General features: G+C 41.9%; 2 protein-coding genes and 2 pseudogenes across 2 annotated transcripts; all 4 read right to left on the bottom strand.

The window, feature by feature from the left end:
* On the bottom strand, positions 1-1091 carry LOC139292124 (trace amine-associated receptor 4-like). Its single transcript, XM_070914300.1, has 2 exons — positions 919-1091; positions 1-811 (listed from the first exon to the last, which is right to left on the bottom strand). The coding sequence occupies exons 1-2, from the start codon at positions 1089-1091 to the stop codon at positions 1-3; spliced, it is 984 nt and encodes a 327-aa protein (XP_070770401.1).
* Positions 1092-4186: 3095 nt separating this feature from the next.
* Positions 4187-5370, bottom strand: LOC139292499 (trace amine-associated receptor 13c-like; annotated as a pseudogene).
* A 5464-nt stretch (positions 5371-10834) lies between these two features.
* On the bottom strand, positions 10835-12049 carry LOC139292632 (trace amine-associated receptor 4-like). The gene is made up of 2 exons (XM_070914994.1): positions 11877-12049; positions 10835-11645 (listed from the first exon to the last, which is right to left on the bottom strand). The coding sequence occupies exons 1-2, from the start codon at positions 12047-12049 to the stop codon at positions 10835-10837; spliced, it is 984 nt and encodes a 327-aa protein (XP_070771095.1).
* Positions 12050-15085: 3036 nt separating this feature from the next.
* On the bottom strand, positions 15086-16269 carry LOC139292466 (trace amine-associated receptor 13c-like; annotated as a pseudogene).
* Between the last annotated feature and the right edge of the window lie 203 nt (positions 16270-16472).

Genomic DNA, 16472 nt, shown 5'->3' with positions numbered 1-16472 from the left:
CTACAGTATATTAGCCTCACGGGAGCCAGGCTGCAGTATCTGAAATGTAACTATAAGTCTAGTAGCTTTTTTAAACCAGGGGTAGAAAAGGGCATAGATGACGGGGTTTAGACAGGAGTTCAAATACATCAGAAAAATCATAAAGGCCTCAGTTGAAGAACCGATCAAGATGTCGTGGCCTGTGAGAGAGACACAGTAATATGGAGAATAACACATCAGAAACACAACTAGAAGAACACCGAGCGTCCTTGATGCTTTTAGCTCAGATTTATGAACTTTCACACTCTTTGAACGCTTGAGTGAGACAGTTGCAATGTGGGACTTGATGGCACGAGCCTGAGACACAGCCACCAAAAATACACTCACATACAGAACTATGATGACAATAATGGGAATAATAAAAGTGACAACAAGATCAACAGCTCCTGCAATGTTGACCACACATTCGCCAACACAGGAATTATACCTGCCTGGTTGCTTCAGGTTATCATATAAAAGGAAAATGCCATAGAAAACAGAACAAATCCAACACATTAAAACACATATTGTGACAGTTTTTTCAGTGACTTTGGTGGAGTAATGCAGAGGGTCACAAATAGCTACATAACGGTCAACAGATATGAGCACCATGTTTCCTACGGAGGCAGAGATTATGATGACAGGTAACAGATAATACAGAGAACACATGAGGTCGCCCAGGATCCAGCAGTTCTCTGTCAGGAGTGTTTCAATTGGCATCACCAAGAGGCCAACAAGAAAGTCTGAGACAGCTAGAGAGAGGAGGAGGAGGTTGGTGGGGGTGTGGAGCTGCCTGCAGTGAGAGAATATCATCATTGTGAACGCTGTCACCAATATTGTATCTGTAAATCCAAAGACAATCTAACAACATTTTAGCATTTTAGCATGAAAGTTATGTGCCTGAAGTGGGAGATGGAGATGATGACCAGCAGGTTGAGAGCTACAGTGAGAAGAGAGATGACGGACAGTAGAATGTAAAGTGAAAATGCAGAGTGAGTAGGCTCCAGCTTCTTGCAGGATGAGTTAAGGAGTTGTGGAAAGCAGAGTTCAGCCTCTTCCATGGTCTCTGTCATTAGAAAGAGGAGGAGAGGCTGAGCTCTGGCAGCTTTTGGACTTGCCTTTAACCTTTAACCTCTCTCTCTGCTACACTGACTTCTCTATTCATCTGAATATTCATTGCACTCTCAAGGCCCCTCCCTGTGATGTATTGTGGTCTGGTTGGGAGTGGCAGTATGTGGAGTTTTTTTTTTACATGTATTTACGTGTGTTAATCGCTTTTTATTGCCAGTGTGTGAACGGATTGTAACGTAACTTAAAAAATGAGCCCTTCCCCAACTTTCAGCTCCCTGTTCAGCTCCCTTACAGCGCCGACAGCTGTATTTTTGTGGATATGACTTTACACATCACAAATACAAAAATACATGTTTGTGGATCATGGTACACATTTGTCTCCTGTGGGTTCCAACTAATAAAGTCCGATAAAAACTTCCATATACTCCTTCCTTAATAAAGTACCTGGCAATGAAAATGCTGCATTTATGGCGTCCTCGGTGTTGAAAGGTGCGCTCGGTAGGTGTGCTAAACGCTGAAATTGTCCCCCCATCCTCATGAAAACGCCTATGGTGCTTGCATAAGCGCACGCGTGTGCATGCATGAACGTGCGGTACACCTAAGGGTCCCGATTTGGGGGTTTGAAGATATGGTCACCCTAATACAGTGTAGCTATTACAGCTAACTGGCTAACCTTAGCTTGTTAACCTTATCACTAGCAAATTACTGTCGGAATGGGTATGTTAGTCGGTGTAACGTCCTGTCCTGTTCGTTGGTCTGTTTTGTCTTATTTTGTTCATGTTTTATGTTTTGTGTTGCGCATTTCCTGTTTTTTTTATTTATTCTACCTCCGTGATTACCTGCCCCGCCCTGATTACTGTCACCTGTCCCTCATTAGTCTCCCATCTGTGAGCGTTCCAGCGATTTCCCTCAAGTGTTCCTTGTATTTGTGACTACTTGGTTTTTGATCTCCTTTTTGGCTTTTTTGACTACGTCTCCGCCTATTCCCTCCTGGATTATCTGCATTGTCGGACTGCTCAACCGTGTACCTTGCTTTTGAGTCCTCTCCGCTGAGAAACCCAGTTGTTACAGTTGGCTAGCTCGCCAAATTACCTCACCAGCTAACACGATCCACGATTTTAAAGGATGTAGCAAACGGTGTTGATTTCCTCCGACAATAAATGATGTAATGGTATAACTGATGATTGCTTTCTACTAGCCAAGAGTGGTGCAAGGCAGGGGTGGCCAACTTGTCTGCTAACAAGCTAAGGTTAGCCAGCTAGCTGTAACTTAGCTACGCGGCATGGATCTGACATTGGTTAATTCGTAACGTTAGCTGATAAAGTTTTTTAAAAACAACAAGCTAGTTAGTATCATGGAGGCTATTGTCCAAATAAAATATAGGAACATTACAGAAACGTTATTCTAAATCACAGTGAATCAGTTTGTTTTGGCCGATGCTCGCTCATGCGATTTGGATTCTAAACAAGGAAGTATGCTTAGCTAAGTCAACAGAAGTCACGTATGTCACTTCAGGTCATATTTTATTGGAGACAGTATATCAGAGGTGAATCTCCCACAACCTTGGAGAGACAGCCTCGCCTTATCAGGACAGTTGCAGTCTGACCAGCCATCCTTGGTGTTCAACTGTTGTGCTCTGAGAGAGACAGGCAATCACCTCCTGCACAACTTTTCAAAAGCTATTTTATTTATTTTCTCTATTTGATTTTGAAATGCAGCCCTTCTTTTACTTAATGAGAGAGGAACATTATACATATCTACAGTATTATATATCTGTATAGTTCAATGTTAAGTGATGATAAATATTGTCAAAATGTTTCTTTATTTGATTTGACAGTCAGTTGTTGATCACATGCAGACGTTGATACAACTGCTAGACTGCTACAACTACTTCAATATATATATCACACTAAATCACAACGCAAGTTAGACATTAGGATGTTCCGGACCGTTGCTTGAGGACATTTTCTCTAACTGGACCTCTTTGAATTTTACTTGAATACCCCTGGTGTAAACTGTGTGAGTCAACTTGAGCCGACATAATGGATGTATTCTTAATAAAGCAAATCACTAAACTCCTCGCAGCTCTGTCTTTGTGTTGCACTTTTTCCTCGTGTACTGAGAGAAAAGACTAGCTGTTGACATTCATTGTAGGTCATACAGATTAGGTTATACTTTTCCATCAAACGTCTGCTACTTATCTTGGCAGGTAATACACGTATTTAAGACTGTGACTCTGCTTCGTTTTGTTTTGTCCACAGTATGATCTTGATCTTGATCAGTATGATTGAAACCTGAGACAATCAAAACGTGTGGGGCAGGCAGACAGTGGACATATTGGTGCTACAGACTGATAGACATCCAATCTCAAACAGATCAGCCTGTGTGATTTACTTAAGATTGCACATAACTGGAAAAAAACTCCCACAAAGCTCATGTAAACTTCCGAAGCCGTTCTGTTTTTTATTGATTGTACAATATAATAATAAAGGTAGATAAAGCACACAACATATCTTGCTGTTTTTAAGCCCGCAAGCTAACCGGCTACGAGCTGTAGCCTTATATTTACTGGACAGATATGAGAGAATATTGATCTTCTCGGCAGCAAGAAAGTGCATTTCCAGACTCGTCATCAGGATGAAGCAAAAAAATAGAAGATACAGTGAAGACAGTGTTTTGTCGTTTTCTCTCTTCTCAGCATCTGTCTGTAGCAGAGGAGGCTGGTCCATAGAGACAGGGGAGGTTACTTCTCTATTTTTGAGAGACATGGGGGAGATATATAAAAAAAGAGTAATTGGTTGAAATAAACCATTACCAAATCTGAGTATCATTCATAAAATAATTTAAAAACCTGTCTGTAAATCATTAAGTAAGACCCGGCAGCCCGACTTTCATGTTTCAAGGACTCAAGGCTGATGATGTAAATGGTTTTGCATATGTGAAACGCTGCTAATCAAAGTATTTCCCCCTCTCCGGTGGATCAAATCAGTACTGACTTTAAGGTTCATTAAATGGTTGACTCAACGTTAACATGTTCAAACACATTTCCCTCAACACAGAACAGGCCTACTGTCAGTCCAGACTCCACAGTGTCTCTTTACAGTATGTTGGTCTCACAGGAGCCAGGCTTCAGTACTTGAAGTGTAACGATGTGTTTAGCAGATTTTCTAAACCAGGGGTAGAAAAAGGCGTAGATCACGGGGTTTAGACAGGAGTTAAAATAGAAAAGACATACAACAAAGGTCGCAGATGAAGCATTGAGCAAGTTATCTTGGCCTGCAAGTAACACACAGAAATACGGGCAGACACATATAAGAAACACGGCGATAACAACACCGAGAGTCCTGGCTGCTTTCATTTCAGATTTCTTAGCAGTTACTTTCACTGAACACCGGAGAGTGACGACTGCAATATGAGACCGCATGGCACGAGCCTGAGACACAGCCACCACAAATACTCTCATATACAGAACTATGATGACGGTAATGGGAATAATGAAGGTCAAAATAAGCTCTGCATATTGTTCTATAGGATTAACAACAATGACACACTCTCCAGAACAGGATGTAAACATGCCTGGTTGTTTCAGGTTATCCCTCAGCAGCAGACTGAAAAAGGACAGAGGAAACATCCAACACAGTGTAACAAAGATTTGAACTCTTTTTGGAGTGACTTTGGTGGAGTAATGCAGAGGTTCACAAATAGCTACATAGCGGTCAACTGATATAAGCATCATGATTCCTACTGAGGCAGAGGTAACAATATATGATGTATACGCGTACAGAATGCACATGAGGTCACCGAGGAACCAGCAGCCGTCTATGAGCACAATTTGGAAGAACATGAGGAGGCCCACGAGGAAATCTGAGACAGCCAGAGAGAGGAGGAGGAGGTTGGTGGGGGTCTGAAGCTGCCTGGAGAGATAAGGGAGCAACATCATTATTTGTACCATCAATTGTCATTCCAGCAGATAAAACCATGACAAACGCAAAAGTATTTTTAGCAATCGTTTCTTTCTGTAAATCTGCCAGAGTTATAAACTACTACTTGAAGTGCGAGATAGCGACGATGACAAGCAGGTTGAGAGTCGCAGTAAGCAGAGAGACGAAGGACAGCGCAATGTAAATAAGCACAGTGTCAGAGTGAGAACGCTCGGGCTTCCTGCAAGAGGTGTTGAGGTTTGGGAAGCAGAGTTCGGTTCCCTCCATCATCAGAGAAAGAGGAGGAGAGGAGAAGCAGCTGAGCTCTAGCAGCTTCCTTACCAAAGCTCTCTGTCATATAACCTATCAAGCTCTTTGTTCCCTCCTCTAACAATCTGTCTTACTTGGGGACTGACGTGTGATTGAGTTGTTATTGTGCTTAACTGGAAAAAAAACCTTGTAGTCTTCCAATACAGTGTTTTTATTTTGTGCTTTATATCAATTATACAATGTCATAATAGAGGCAGACAAAGCACACAACATATCTTGTAGTATTTGTGGCCAAGCTAACCAGCCGATAGCTGTAGCTGTGGCACTGATTTTCTCATCGACAAGAATGCAAATAAGTGGATTTCCCAAAATGTTTAACTATTGCTTTAAGTTCAGGACAAACCACATATAAAGATTGTTTGCCCCGCAAATCCAGCGAGAACAGCAATAGACCATATTCCATTTTCCTCCGACGTCACGCTCAGGGTGGGAAGCTCAAACGCTGTTATCGCGCCATACTTCTGTTTTCCAGGTTTTAAGTCGTGTGGTTGTAGGGAATCTGACTAATCGTTATCATTTCACAGATTGATCAGCAACTGAAAAGACTCCAGAGGAACATCGATAACGATAACTATGGATGTAGTCTGTATTTACATTGCACAGAAATACGTGTTCCAGTGAGCGTAATGTCACATCATGTTACTGACCTGACCAGTGAAGGTGGAGGAGGATGGGGGTGATGTGTGGGTGAAAACCATGGCAGCTGAGTTCTGCACATACTGGAGTTTGTCCAGGGCTGTGCTGGGTACCCCGGACAGGGTTAGGGTTAGCGACCCCATTGCAATAATCCAGATGGGAGGTGATGAAGGCATGGAGGAGGGTCTCTGAGTTATGGTCAGAGTCTGGATATGTTTTTGAAGTGATAGAAAGCAGATTTGGTGACGGATTTCATGTGTGACCGAAATGAGAGGGTGGAGTCCACAATGACACCCAGGTTGCGGACTGGTTGGGGATGGGCAGATGGAGCAGCCGTCCACATCAAGGTGCAGATTCTGGAGCAGGGCCTTGGAAGCCACAACCGTGAGCTCTGTTTGGTTGCAGTTTAGCTTGAGTAGATGAGACGACGTACACACAGAGATAAAATGTGTAATGAACACTGTATTTTTGGCTTGTCCCATAGAGCATGCTAAAAAAGATTTAGAATAAAAGGCTAAAAAGGGGTGATTTTGGGTTTGTTTAATTGGTAGCTCAGTTAAGGATCCTACAGCTACGTTGATAATCAATTCATGATTTTTGCGAGATGTTGTGTCTCATAATCAAAATACTTTTCTCACAATTGACATAAAGATCTCATAATTAAAAGATAAAGATCTTCTCAAATATTTTAAAATTATACTTTCCAAACTCAACAGTACTGTTTCCGACCAAAAACCGCCGTGGTTTCTCAGGATTGCGTGTCATCAGATTAACGGACGCTATTCACTCAGTTAAAGGCAGTTCTTGAACATACAGTTCACAGTGAAGTCTGGATTATCCGCAAAGACACAGTGCTGTTGGAAATGGCGCTCCACCAAACTAGAGGAATCACGTTTAATTTGGCAAGATAGTCTTAGAACTTATAGGAAGGCCCTCTGTAAAGCCAGAGCAGCCTATTACTCAACATTAATAGAAGAGAACAAGAACAACCCCGGGTTTCTCTTCAGCACTGTAGCCAGGCTGACAGAGAGTCACAGCTCTATTGAGCCATGTATTCCTATAAGCCTCAGCAGTAATGACTTCATGAGCTTCTTTAATGATAAAATTCTAACTATTAGAGACAGAATTGATCACCTCCTGTCTTCAGGTGGTACCTTACCTTCAAACACAGGAATCTCAGAAATAGCTGTAAAACCTGATGTATATTTAGATTGCTTTTCTCCCATTGACCTTCACCAAATTACTAAAACTATCTCTTCATCTAAGCCATCAACTTGTCTCTTAGACCCCATCCCAACCTGGCTGCTCAAAGAGGTTTTACCTTTAGTCAGCACTTCTTTACTAGTCATGATCAATCTGTCTTTATTAACAGGCTACGTACCACAGTCCTTTAAAGTTGCTGTAATTAAACCTCTTCTTAAAAAGACCACACTTGATCCAGAGGTTTTAGCCAACTATAGACCTATATCTAACCTCCCCTTTCTCTCCAAGATCCTTGAGAAAGCAGTCGCCAACCAGCTGTGTGACTTTCTACATGACAATAGGCTGCTTGAGGACTTTCAGTCAGGTTTCAGAGCTCATCATAGCACAGAGACGGCACTGGTGAAAGTTACAAATGACCTTCTCACTGCATCAGACAAAGGACTTGTCTCTATACTTGTTTTGTTAGATCTTAGTGCTGCATTCGACACCATTGACCATCATATCCTATTACAGAGACTGGAACATTTAATTGGCATCAAAGGAAGCGCACTAAGCTGGTTTAAGTCGTATTTATCAGATTGATCTCAGTTTGTACATGTTAACGATGAATCCTCCATGTACGCCAAAGTCAGTCATGGAGTTCCACAAGGTTCTGTGCTTGGACCAATACTATTCACCTTATATATGCTTCCTTTAGGGGATATTATTAGAAAACACTCCATACATTTTCATTGCTATGCAGATGATACCCAGCTATATTTATCGATCAAGCCAGAAGAACCTCATCAGTTAGCCAACCTCCAAGCATGCCTTAAGGACATAAAGACCTGGATGACCTGTAATTATCTGATGTTGAACTCAGACAAGACAGAAGTTATTGTTCTTGGCCCTGAACACCTCAGAAATACAGTATCTAAGGATATTGTTACCCTAGATGGCATTGCCCTGGCCTCCAGCGCCACCGTGAGGAATCTCGGAGTTATCTTTGATCAGGACATGTCCTTTAACTCCCACGTAAAACAAACTTCACGGACTGCCTTTTTTCACCTCCGTAATATTGCAAAAATCAGGAAGATCCTGTCTCAAACAGATGCAGAAAAATTAGTCCATGCATTTGTCACGTCTAGGCTGGATTATTGCAATTCCTTATTATCAGGCTGTCCCAATAAGTCCCTGAGGACTCTCCAGCTGATCCAGAATGCTGCAGCACGTGTACTGACAGGAACCAGGAAAAGAGATCATATTTCTCCTGTATTAGCTTCTCTGCACTGGCTCCCTGTAAAATCTAGAATAGAGTTTCAAATCCTTCTCCTCACCTACAAAGCTCTTACTGGTCAGGCACCATCATATCTTAAAGAGCTCATAGTACCCTATTACCCCACTAGAGCACTCCGCTCCCAGAATGCAGGGCTGCTTGTGGTTCCTAGAGTCTCCAAAAACAGAACAGGAGCCAGAGCCTTCAGCTATCAAGCTCCTCTCCTGTGGAATCGGCTCCCAGTTTGGGTCCGGGAGGCAGACACACTCTCTACTTTTAAGAGTAGGCTTAAAACTTTGCTTTTTGATAACGCTTATAGTTAAGGGCTGGCTCAGGCCTGCCTGGACCAGCCCCCTAGTTATGCTGCTATAGGCCTACACTGCTGGGGGACTTCCCATGATGCACTGAGCTTTCCTCCTCTCCCTCTTCATCTTTGCACATTCATCACAGTCCAATGCATGTTACTAACTTTATTTCTTCCCCGGAGTTTCTTTGTGCTTTGTCGACTCGTAGGTCGCTGTGGATCGTGGTCCTGGTACGCCTGGGTGCTGCTGCCGCCATGGGCCTGCCTGACTCTCATCACTACAGTTATTATGTTTAGTCGTAGTTCTGTCACTATTAAAGCTTCTATTATTAATCTCAGCTAATATTACAGCTATTTCTACTGTTAGTGCTGCCATACATCTTTGCCTACCTATCTGTCTGTCTGTCTGTCTGTCTGTCTATCTGTGTCTCTATGTCTATCTCTCTGTCTCTGTCTCTGTCTCTGTCTCTCTCTCTCTCTCTCTCTCCCTAAAACCCAACCGGTCAAAGCAGATGACCGCTCACCTAGAGTCTGGTTCTGCTCGAGGTTTCTGCCTCTTAAAAGGAAGTTGTTCCTTGCTGCTGTCGCCAAAGTGCTTGCTCATGGTGGGAACTGTTGGGTCTCTGTAATAACATTATAAAGAGTCGGTCTAGACCTGCTCCATTTTGTAAAGTGTCATGAGATGACTTTGTTGTGATTTGGCGCTATATAAATAAAATTGAATTGAATTGAATTGAATTGTTGGGTCTTTGGAACGTCACGAACAAAATCGCATTCGCCTCAGTTGTATTGAGTTGTTATCTCAACACCTCTGCAAATCAAACCAACTATCTGTAAGGCTTGAAACCACTCCGGTTGAATGAAAAGTTTTGTTATTTGGGTGAATTGCCCCTTTAAGAAATGATTGCATCATGTGTTGATGTATCGAGGTTGCATTACAAAGTTTTAAAGGTCATGATGTCAAAAAAGTGTCTTGTGTACCTTGATGAATCATGTGTTTCTTGGGCAATGATTGCATCATGTTTTGATGTGAAGACGCTGCATCATGTTGGGAGTTTGTTGTTTTCACCTTTGATTGCAGTGATGTCATCACCTAAGACTGATGCAAGGAGGTGTGAAACCTTTCTGAGCCGGGGAGGTACACATCCATTAGGAGCAGACTAGGAGCTGAACACTGGGAGTTGTTCAGTGTCTACGGGCAAATTAAATGTGAAAGGTCTTAAAAACAGTGTGTGTGTGTGTGTGTGTGTGTGTGTGTGTGTGTGTGTGTGGCGCTGCCTATGGCCCTCTGAGGTTATGTAAAGTGTATTTTCCACCCATGTAGATCAGCTGGTGCACTTTCTTCTGTACATTTGAGTCCACTACAGTACCCACACTAACACTGTAAACAATAATAATAATAATAATAATAATAATAGCAACTCATACGTCTGATAATACTGTAGCCAAAGACTGGAGAAATAATGGAAGCTTTTATCTTGGTATTCATTTTTTTTTTAATCATGTTTAGGTTGTCATGGCCACAAATGATACATGGTTTTTCAGTGTCAGCCACCATCTTGTCATTTCTGCACCCTTTACACATCATGTCACATAAATCTACATATTCTATGGATGTGTCTGATGAGCCAACTTTTTTTCAAATGCGCGGGATGAAATCAGTACGTTCTTCTTTTTACATTCATATCAGTCATCACAAACTTTTCAAAGCGTGGAATATGATGAAGGGTTCTTCTTGCCATCACCATAGTCTAAACATCTGGAGATACAAAAAAAAAAGAATCTTCAAACATGAATCAAATCATTTTAAGGATTATTTTCTCTAAAATCTAGAGTGCTGGGTGATAGGTAGTACGTCCTGTATTCTCTGGCACAGGAAAAGTGTGAGAGCTCACAACCCTGTTATCACCAACTCTGATGAAAAATGCTTTCATTGTCCATTATAGCCATCAAGAGATACTCGTCCTCCGGATCATGAATTGTTTTCAGTTTCAGAAAAACTGAAAACAGTTTGAAAATAAAGATGAATAGATACTATAGATGATAGATGTATGCATTAATATATACACACACAACACAAGGACAACAGCATTTTCACTACAGTATATTAGCCTCACGGGAGCCAGGCTGCAGTATCTGAAATGTAACAATAAGTCTAGTAGCTTTTTTAAACCAGGGGTAGAAAAGGGCATAGATGACGGGGTTTAGACAGGAGTTCAAATACATCAGAAAAATCATAAAGGCCTCAGTTGAAGAACCGATCAAGATGTCGTGGCCTGTGAGAGAGACACAGTAATATGGAGAATAACACATCAGAAACACAACTAGAAGAACACCGAGCGTCCTTGATGCTTTTAGCTCAGATTTATGAACTTTCACACTCTTTGAACGCTTGAGTGAGACAGTTGCAATGTGGGACTTGATGGCACGAGCCTGAGACACAGCCACCAAAAATACACTCATATACAGAACTATGATGACAATAATGGGAATAATAAAAGTGACAACAACATCAACAGCTCCTGCAATGTTGACCACACATTCGCCAACACAGGAATTGTACCTGCCTGGTTGCTTCAGGTTATCATATAAAAGGAAAATGCCATAGAAAACAGAACAAATCCAACACATTAAAACACATATTGTGACAGTTTTTTCAGTGACTTTGGTGGAGTAATGCAGAGGGTCACAAATAGCTACATAACGGTCAACAGATATGAGCACCATGTTTCCTACGGAGGCAGAGATTATGATGACAGGTAACAGATAATACAGAGAACACATGAGGTCGCCCAGGATCCAGCAGTTCTCTGTCAGGAGTGTTTCAATTGGCATCACCAAGAGGCCAACAAGAAAGTCTGAGACAGCTAGAGAGAGGAGGAGGAGGTTGGTGGGGGTGTGGAGCTGCCTGCAGTGAGAGAATATCATCATTGTGAACGCTGTCACCAATATTATCAATAGTAGCTGTGCAAAAAGCAGTAATGACTAAGAACCGCACATTTTCACAACATATAGCAAAATAGTACACCAGCAACCAGTATGTAATGATCTGCGGGCTAGCACATATATGTCAAAATGTATCTGTAAATCCAAAGACAATCTAACAACATTTTAGCATTTTAGCATGAAAGTTATGTGCCTGAAGTGGGAGATGGAGATGATGACCAGCAGGTTGAGAGCTACAGTGAGAAGAGAGATGACGGACAGTAGAATGTAAAGTGAAAATGCAGAGTGAGTAGGCTCCAGCTTCTTGCAGGATGAGTTAAGGAGTTGTGGAAAGCAGAGTTCAGCCTCTTCCATGGTCTCTGTCATTAGAAAGAGGAGGAGAGGCTGAGCTCTGGCAGCTTTTGGACTTGCCTTTAACCTTTAATCTCTCTCTCTGCTACACTGACTTCTCTATTCGTCTGAATATTCATTGCACTCTCAAGGCCCCTCCCTGTGATGTATTGTGGTCTGGTTGGGAGTGGCAGTATGTGGAGTTTTTTTTTACATGTATTTACGTGTGTTAATCGCTTTTTATTGCCAGTGTGTGAACGGATTGTAACGTAACTTAAAAAATGAGCCCTTCCCCAACTTTCAGCTCCCTGTTCAGCTCCCTTACAGCGCCGACAGCTGTATTTTTGTGGATATGACTTGTGATAAACTTCCATATACTCCTTCCTTAATAAAGTACCTGGCAATGAAAATGCTGCATTTATGGCGTCCTCGGTGTTGAAAGGTGCGCTCGGTAGGTGTGCTAAACGCTGAAATTGTCCCCCCATCCTCATGAAAACGCCTATGGTGCTTGCATAAGCGCACGCATGTGCATGCATGAACGTGCGGTACACCTAAGGGTCCCGATTTGGGGGTTTGAAGATATGGTCACCCTAATACAGTGTAGCTATTACAGCTAACTGGCTAACCTGAGCTTGTTAACCTTATCACTAGCAAATTACTGTCGGAATGGGTATGTTAGTCGGTGTAACGTCCTGTCCTGTTCGTTGGTCTGTTTTGTCTTATTTTGTTCATGTTTTATGTTTTGTGTTGCGCATTTCCTGTTTTTTTTATTTATTCTACCTCCGTGATTACCTGCCCCGCCCTGATTACTGTCACCTGTCCCTCATTAGTCTCCCATCTGTGAGCGTTCCAGCGATTTCCCTCAAGTGTTCCTTGTATTTTTGACTACTTGGTTTTTGATCTCCTTTTTGGCTTTTTTGACTACGTCTCCGCCTATTCCCTCCTGGATTATCTGCATTGTCGGACTGCTCAACCGTGTACCTTGCTTTTGAGTCCTCTCCGCTGAGAAACCCAGTTGTTACAGTTGGCTAGCTCGCCAAATTACCTCACCAGCTAACACGATCCACGATTTTAAAGGATGTAGCAAACGGTGTTGATTTCCTCCGACAATAAATGATGTAATGGTATAACTGATGATTGCTTTCTACTAGCCAAGAGCGGTGCAAGGCAGGGGTGGCCAACTTGTCTGCTAACAAGCTAAGGTTAGCCAGCTAGCTGTAACTTAGCTACGCGGCATGGATCTGACATTGGTTAATTCGTAACGTTAGCTAATAAAGTTTTTTTAAAACAACAAGCTAGTTAGTATCATGGAGGCTATTGTCCAAATAAAATATAGGAACATTACAGAAACGTTATTCTAAATCACAGTAAATCAGTCTTGTGAATGTCACATCACTGTTTTGGCCGATGCTCGCTCGCTCGTGCGATTTGGATTCTAAACAAGGAAGTATGCTTAGCTAAGTCAACAGAAGTCACGTATGTCACTTCAGGTCATATTTTATTGGAGACAGTATATCAGAGGTGAATCTCCCACAACCTTGGAGAGACAGCCTCGCCTTATCAGGACAGTTGCAGTCTGACCAGCCATCCTTGGTGTTCAACTGTTGTGCTCTGAGAGAGACAGGCAATCACCTCCTGCACAACTTTTCAAAAGCTATTTTATTTATTTTCTGTATTTGATTTTGAAATGCAGCCCTTCTTTTACTTAATGAGAGAGGAACATTATACATATCTACAGTATTATATATCTGTATAGTTCAATGTTAAGTGATGATAAATATTGTCAAAATGTTTCTTTATTTGATTTGACAGTCAGTTGTTGATCACATGCAGACGTTGATACAACTGCTAGACTGCTACAACTACTTCAATATATATATCACACTAAATCACAACGCAAGTTAGACATTAGGATGTTCCGGACCGTTGCTTGAGGACATTTTCTCTAACTGGACCTCTTTGAATTTTACTTGAATACCCCTGGTGTAAACTGTGTGAGTCAACTTGAGCCGACATAATGGATGTATTCTTAATAAAGCAAATCACTAAACTCCTCGCAGCTCTGTCTTTGTGTTGCACTTTTTCCTCGTGTACTGAGAGAAAAGACTAGCTGTTGACATTCATTGTAGGTCATACAGGTTAGGTTATACTTTTCCATCAAACGTCTGCTACTTATCTTGGCAGGTAATACACGTATTTAAGACTGTGTCTCTGCTTCGTTTTGTTTTGTCCACAGTATGATCTTGATCTTGATCAGTATGATTGAAACCTGAGACAATCAAAACGTGTGGGGCAGGCAGACAGTGGACATATTGGTGCTACAGACTGATAGACATCCAATCTCAAACAGATCAGCCTGTGTGATTTACTTAAGATTGCACATAACTGGAAAAAAACTCCCACAAAGCTCATGTAAACTTCCGAAGCCGTTCTGTTTTTTATTGATTGTACAATATAATAATAAAGGTAGATAAAGCACACAACATATCTTGCTGTTTTTAAGCCCGCAAGCTAACCGGCTACGAGCTGTAGCCTTATATTTACTGGACAGATATGAGAGAATATTGATCTTCTCGGCAGCAAGAAAGTGCATTTCCAGACTCGTCATCAGGATGAAGCAAAAAAATAGAAGATACAGTGAAGACAGTGTTTTGTCGTTTTCTCTCTTCTCAGCATCTGTCTGTAGCAGAGGAGGCTGGTCCATAGAGACAGGGGAGGTTACTTCTCTATTTTTGAGAGACATGGAGGAGATATATAAAAAAAGAGTAATTGGTTGAAATAAACCATTACCAAATCTGAGTATCATTCATAAAATAATTTAAAAACCTGTCTGTAAATCATTAAGTAAGACCCGGCAGCCCGACTTTCATGTTTCAAGGACTCAAGGCTGATGATGTAAATGGTTTTGCATATGTGAAACGCTGCTAATCAAAGTATTTCCCCCTCTCCGGAGGATCAAATCAGTACTGACTTTAAGGTCCATTAGATGGTTGACTCAACGTTAACATGTTCAAACACATTTCCCTCAACACAGAACAGGCCTACTGTCAGTCCAGACTCCACAGTGTCTCTTTACAGTATGTTGGTCTCACAGGAGCCAGGCTTCAGTACTTGAAGTGTAACGATGAGTTTAGCAGATTTTCTAAACCAGGGGTAGAAAAAGGCGTAGATCACGGGGTTTAGACAGGAGTTAAAATAGAAAAGACATATTACAAAGGCAGCAGATGAAGGATTGAGCAAGTTATCTTGGCCTGCAAGTAACACACAGAAATACGGGCAGACACATATAAGAAACACGGCGATAACAACACCGAGAGTCCTGGCTGCTTTCATTTCAGATTTCTTAGCAGTTACTTTCACTGAACACCGGAGAGTGACAACTGCAATATGAGACCGCATGGCACGAGCCTGAGACACAGCCACCACAAATACTCTCATATACAGAACTATGATGACGGTAATGGGAATAATGAAGGTCAAAATAAGCTCTGCATATTGTTCTATAGGATTAACAACAATGACACACTCTCCAGAACAGGATGTAAACATGCCTGGTTGTTTCAGGTTATCCCTCAGCAGCAGACTGAAAAAGGACAGAGGAAACATCCAACACAGTGTAACAAAGATTTGAACTCTTTTTGGAGTGACTTTGGTGGAGTAATGCAGAGGTTCACAAATAGCCACATAGCGGTCAACTGATATAAGCATCATGATTCCTACTGAGGCAGAGGTAACAATATATGATGTATACGCGTACAGAATGCACATGAGGTCACCGAGGAACCAGCAGCCGTCTATGAGCACAATTTGGAAGAACATGAGGAGGCCCACGAGGAAATCTGAGACAGCCAGAGAGAGGAGGAGGAGGTTGGTGGGGGTCTGAAGCTGCCTGGAGAGATAAGGGAGCAACATCATTATTTGTACCATCAATTGTCATTCCAGCAGATAAAACCATGACAAACGCAAAAGTATTTTTAGCAATCGTTTCTTTCTGTAAATCTGCCAGAGTTATAAACTACTACTTGAAGTGCGAGATAGCGACGATGACAAGCAGGTTGAGAGTCGCAGTAAGCAGAGAGACGAAGGACAGCACAATGTAAATAAGCACAGTGTCAGAGTGAGAACGCTCGGGCTTCCTGCAAGAGGTGTTGAGGTTTGGGAAGCAGAGTTCGGTTCCCTCCATCATCAGAGAAAGAGGAGGAGAGGAGAAGCAGCTGAGCTCTAGCAGCTTCCTTACCAAAGCTCTCTGTCATATAACCTATCAAGCTCTTTGTTCCCTCCTCTAACAATCTGTCTTACTTGGGGACTGACGTGTGATTGAGTTGTTATTGTGCTTAACTGGAAAAAAAACCTTGTAGTCTTCCAATACAGTGTTTTTATTTTGTGCTTTATATTAATTATACAATATCATAATAGAGGCAGACAAAGCACACAACATATCTTGTAGTATTTGGGGCCA

Source organism: Enoplosus armatus, chromosome 11 (assembly GCF_043641665.1).
Source record: "Enoplosus armatus isolate fEnoArm2 chromosome 11, fEnoArm2.hap1, whole genome shotgun sequence".
In the NCBI taxonomy this organism is placed as follows: Eukaryota; Metazoa; Chordata; class Actinopteri; order Centrarchiformes; family Enoplosidae; genus Enoplosus; species Enoplosus armatus.
This window is presented reverse-complemented; position numbering and strand designations above follow the sequence as displayed.

Bases quoted from the DNA above. Each gene is read 5' to 3' on its own strand.
- LOC139292124 (XM_070914300.1), bottom strand. From the start codon at position 1,091: ATGACAGAGACCATGGAAGAGGCTGAACTCTGCTTTCCACAACTCCTT. The intron at 812-918 runs GCACATAACTTT...CTCTCACTGCAG, and splicing joins ATCTCCATCTCCCACTTCAG to GCAGCTCCACACCCCCACCA.
- LOC139292632 (XM_070914994.1), bottom strand. From the start codon at position 12,049: ATGACAGAGACCATGGAAGAGGCTGAACTCTGCTTTCCACAACTCCTT. The intron at 11,646-11,876 runs GCACATAACTTT...CTCTCACTGCAG, and splicing joins ATCTCCATCTCCCACTTCAG to GCAGCTCCACACCCCCACCA.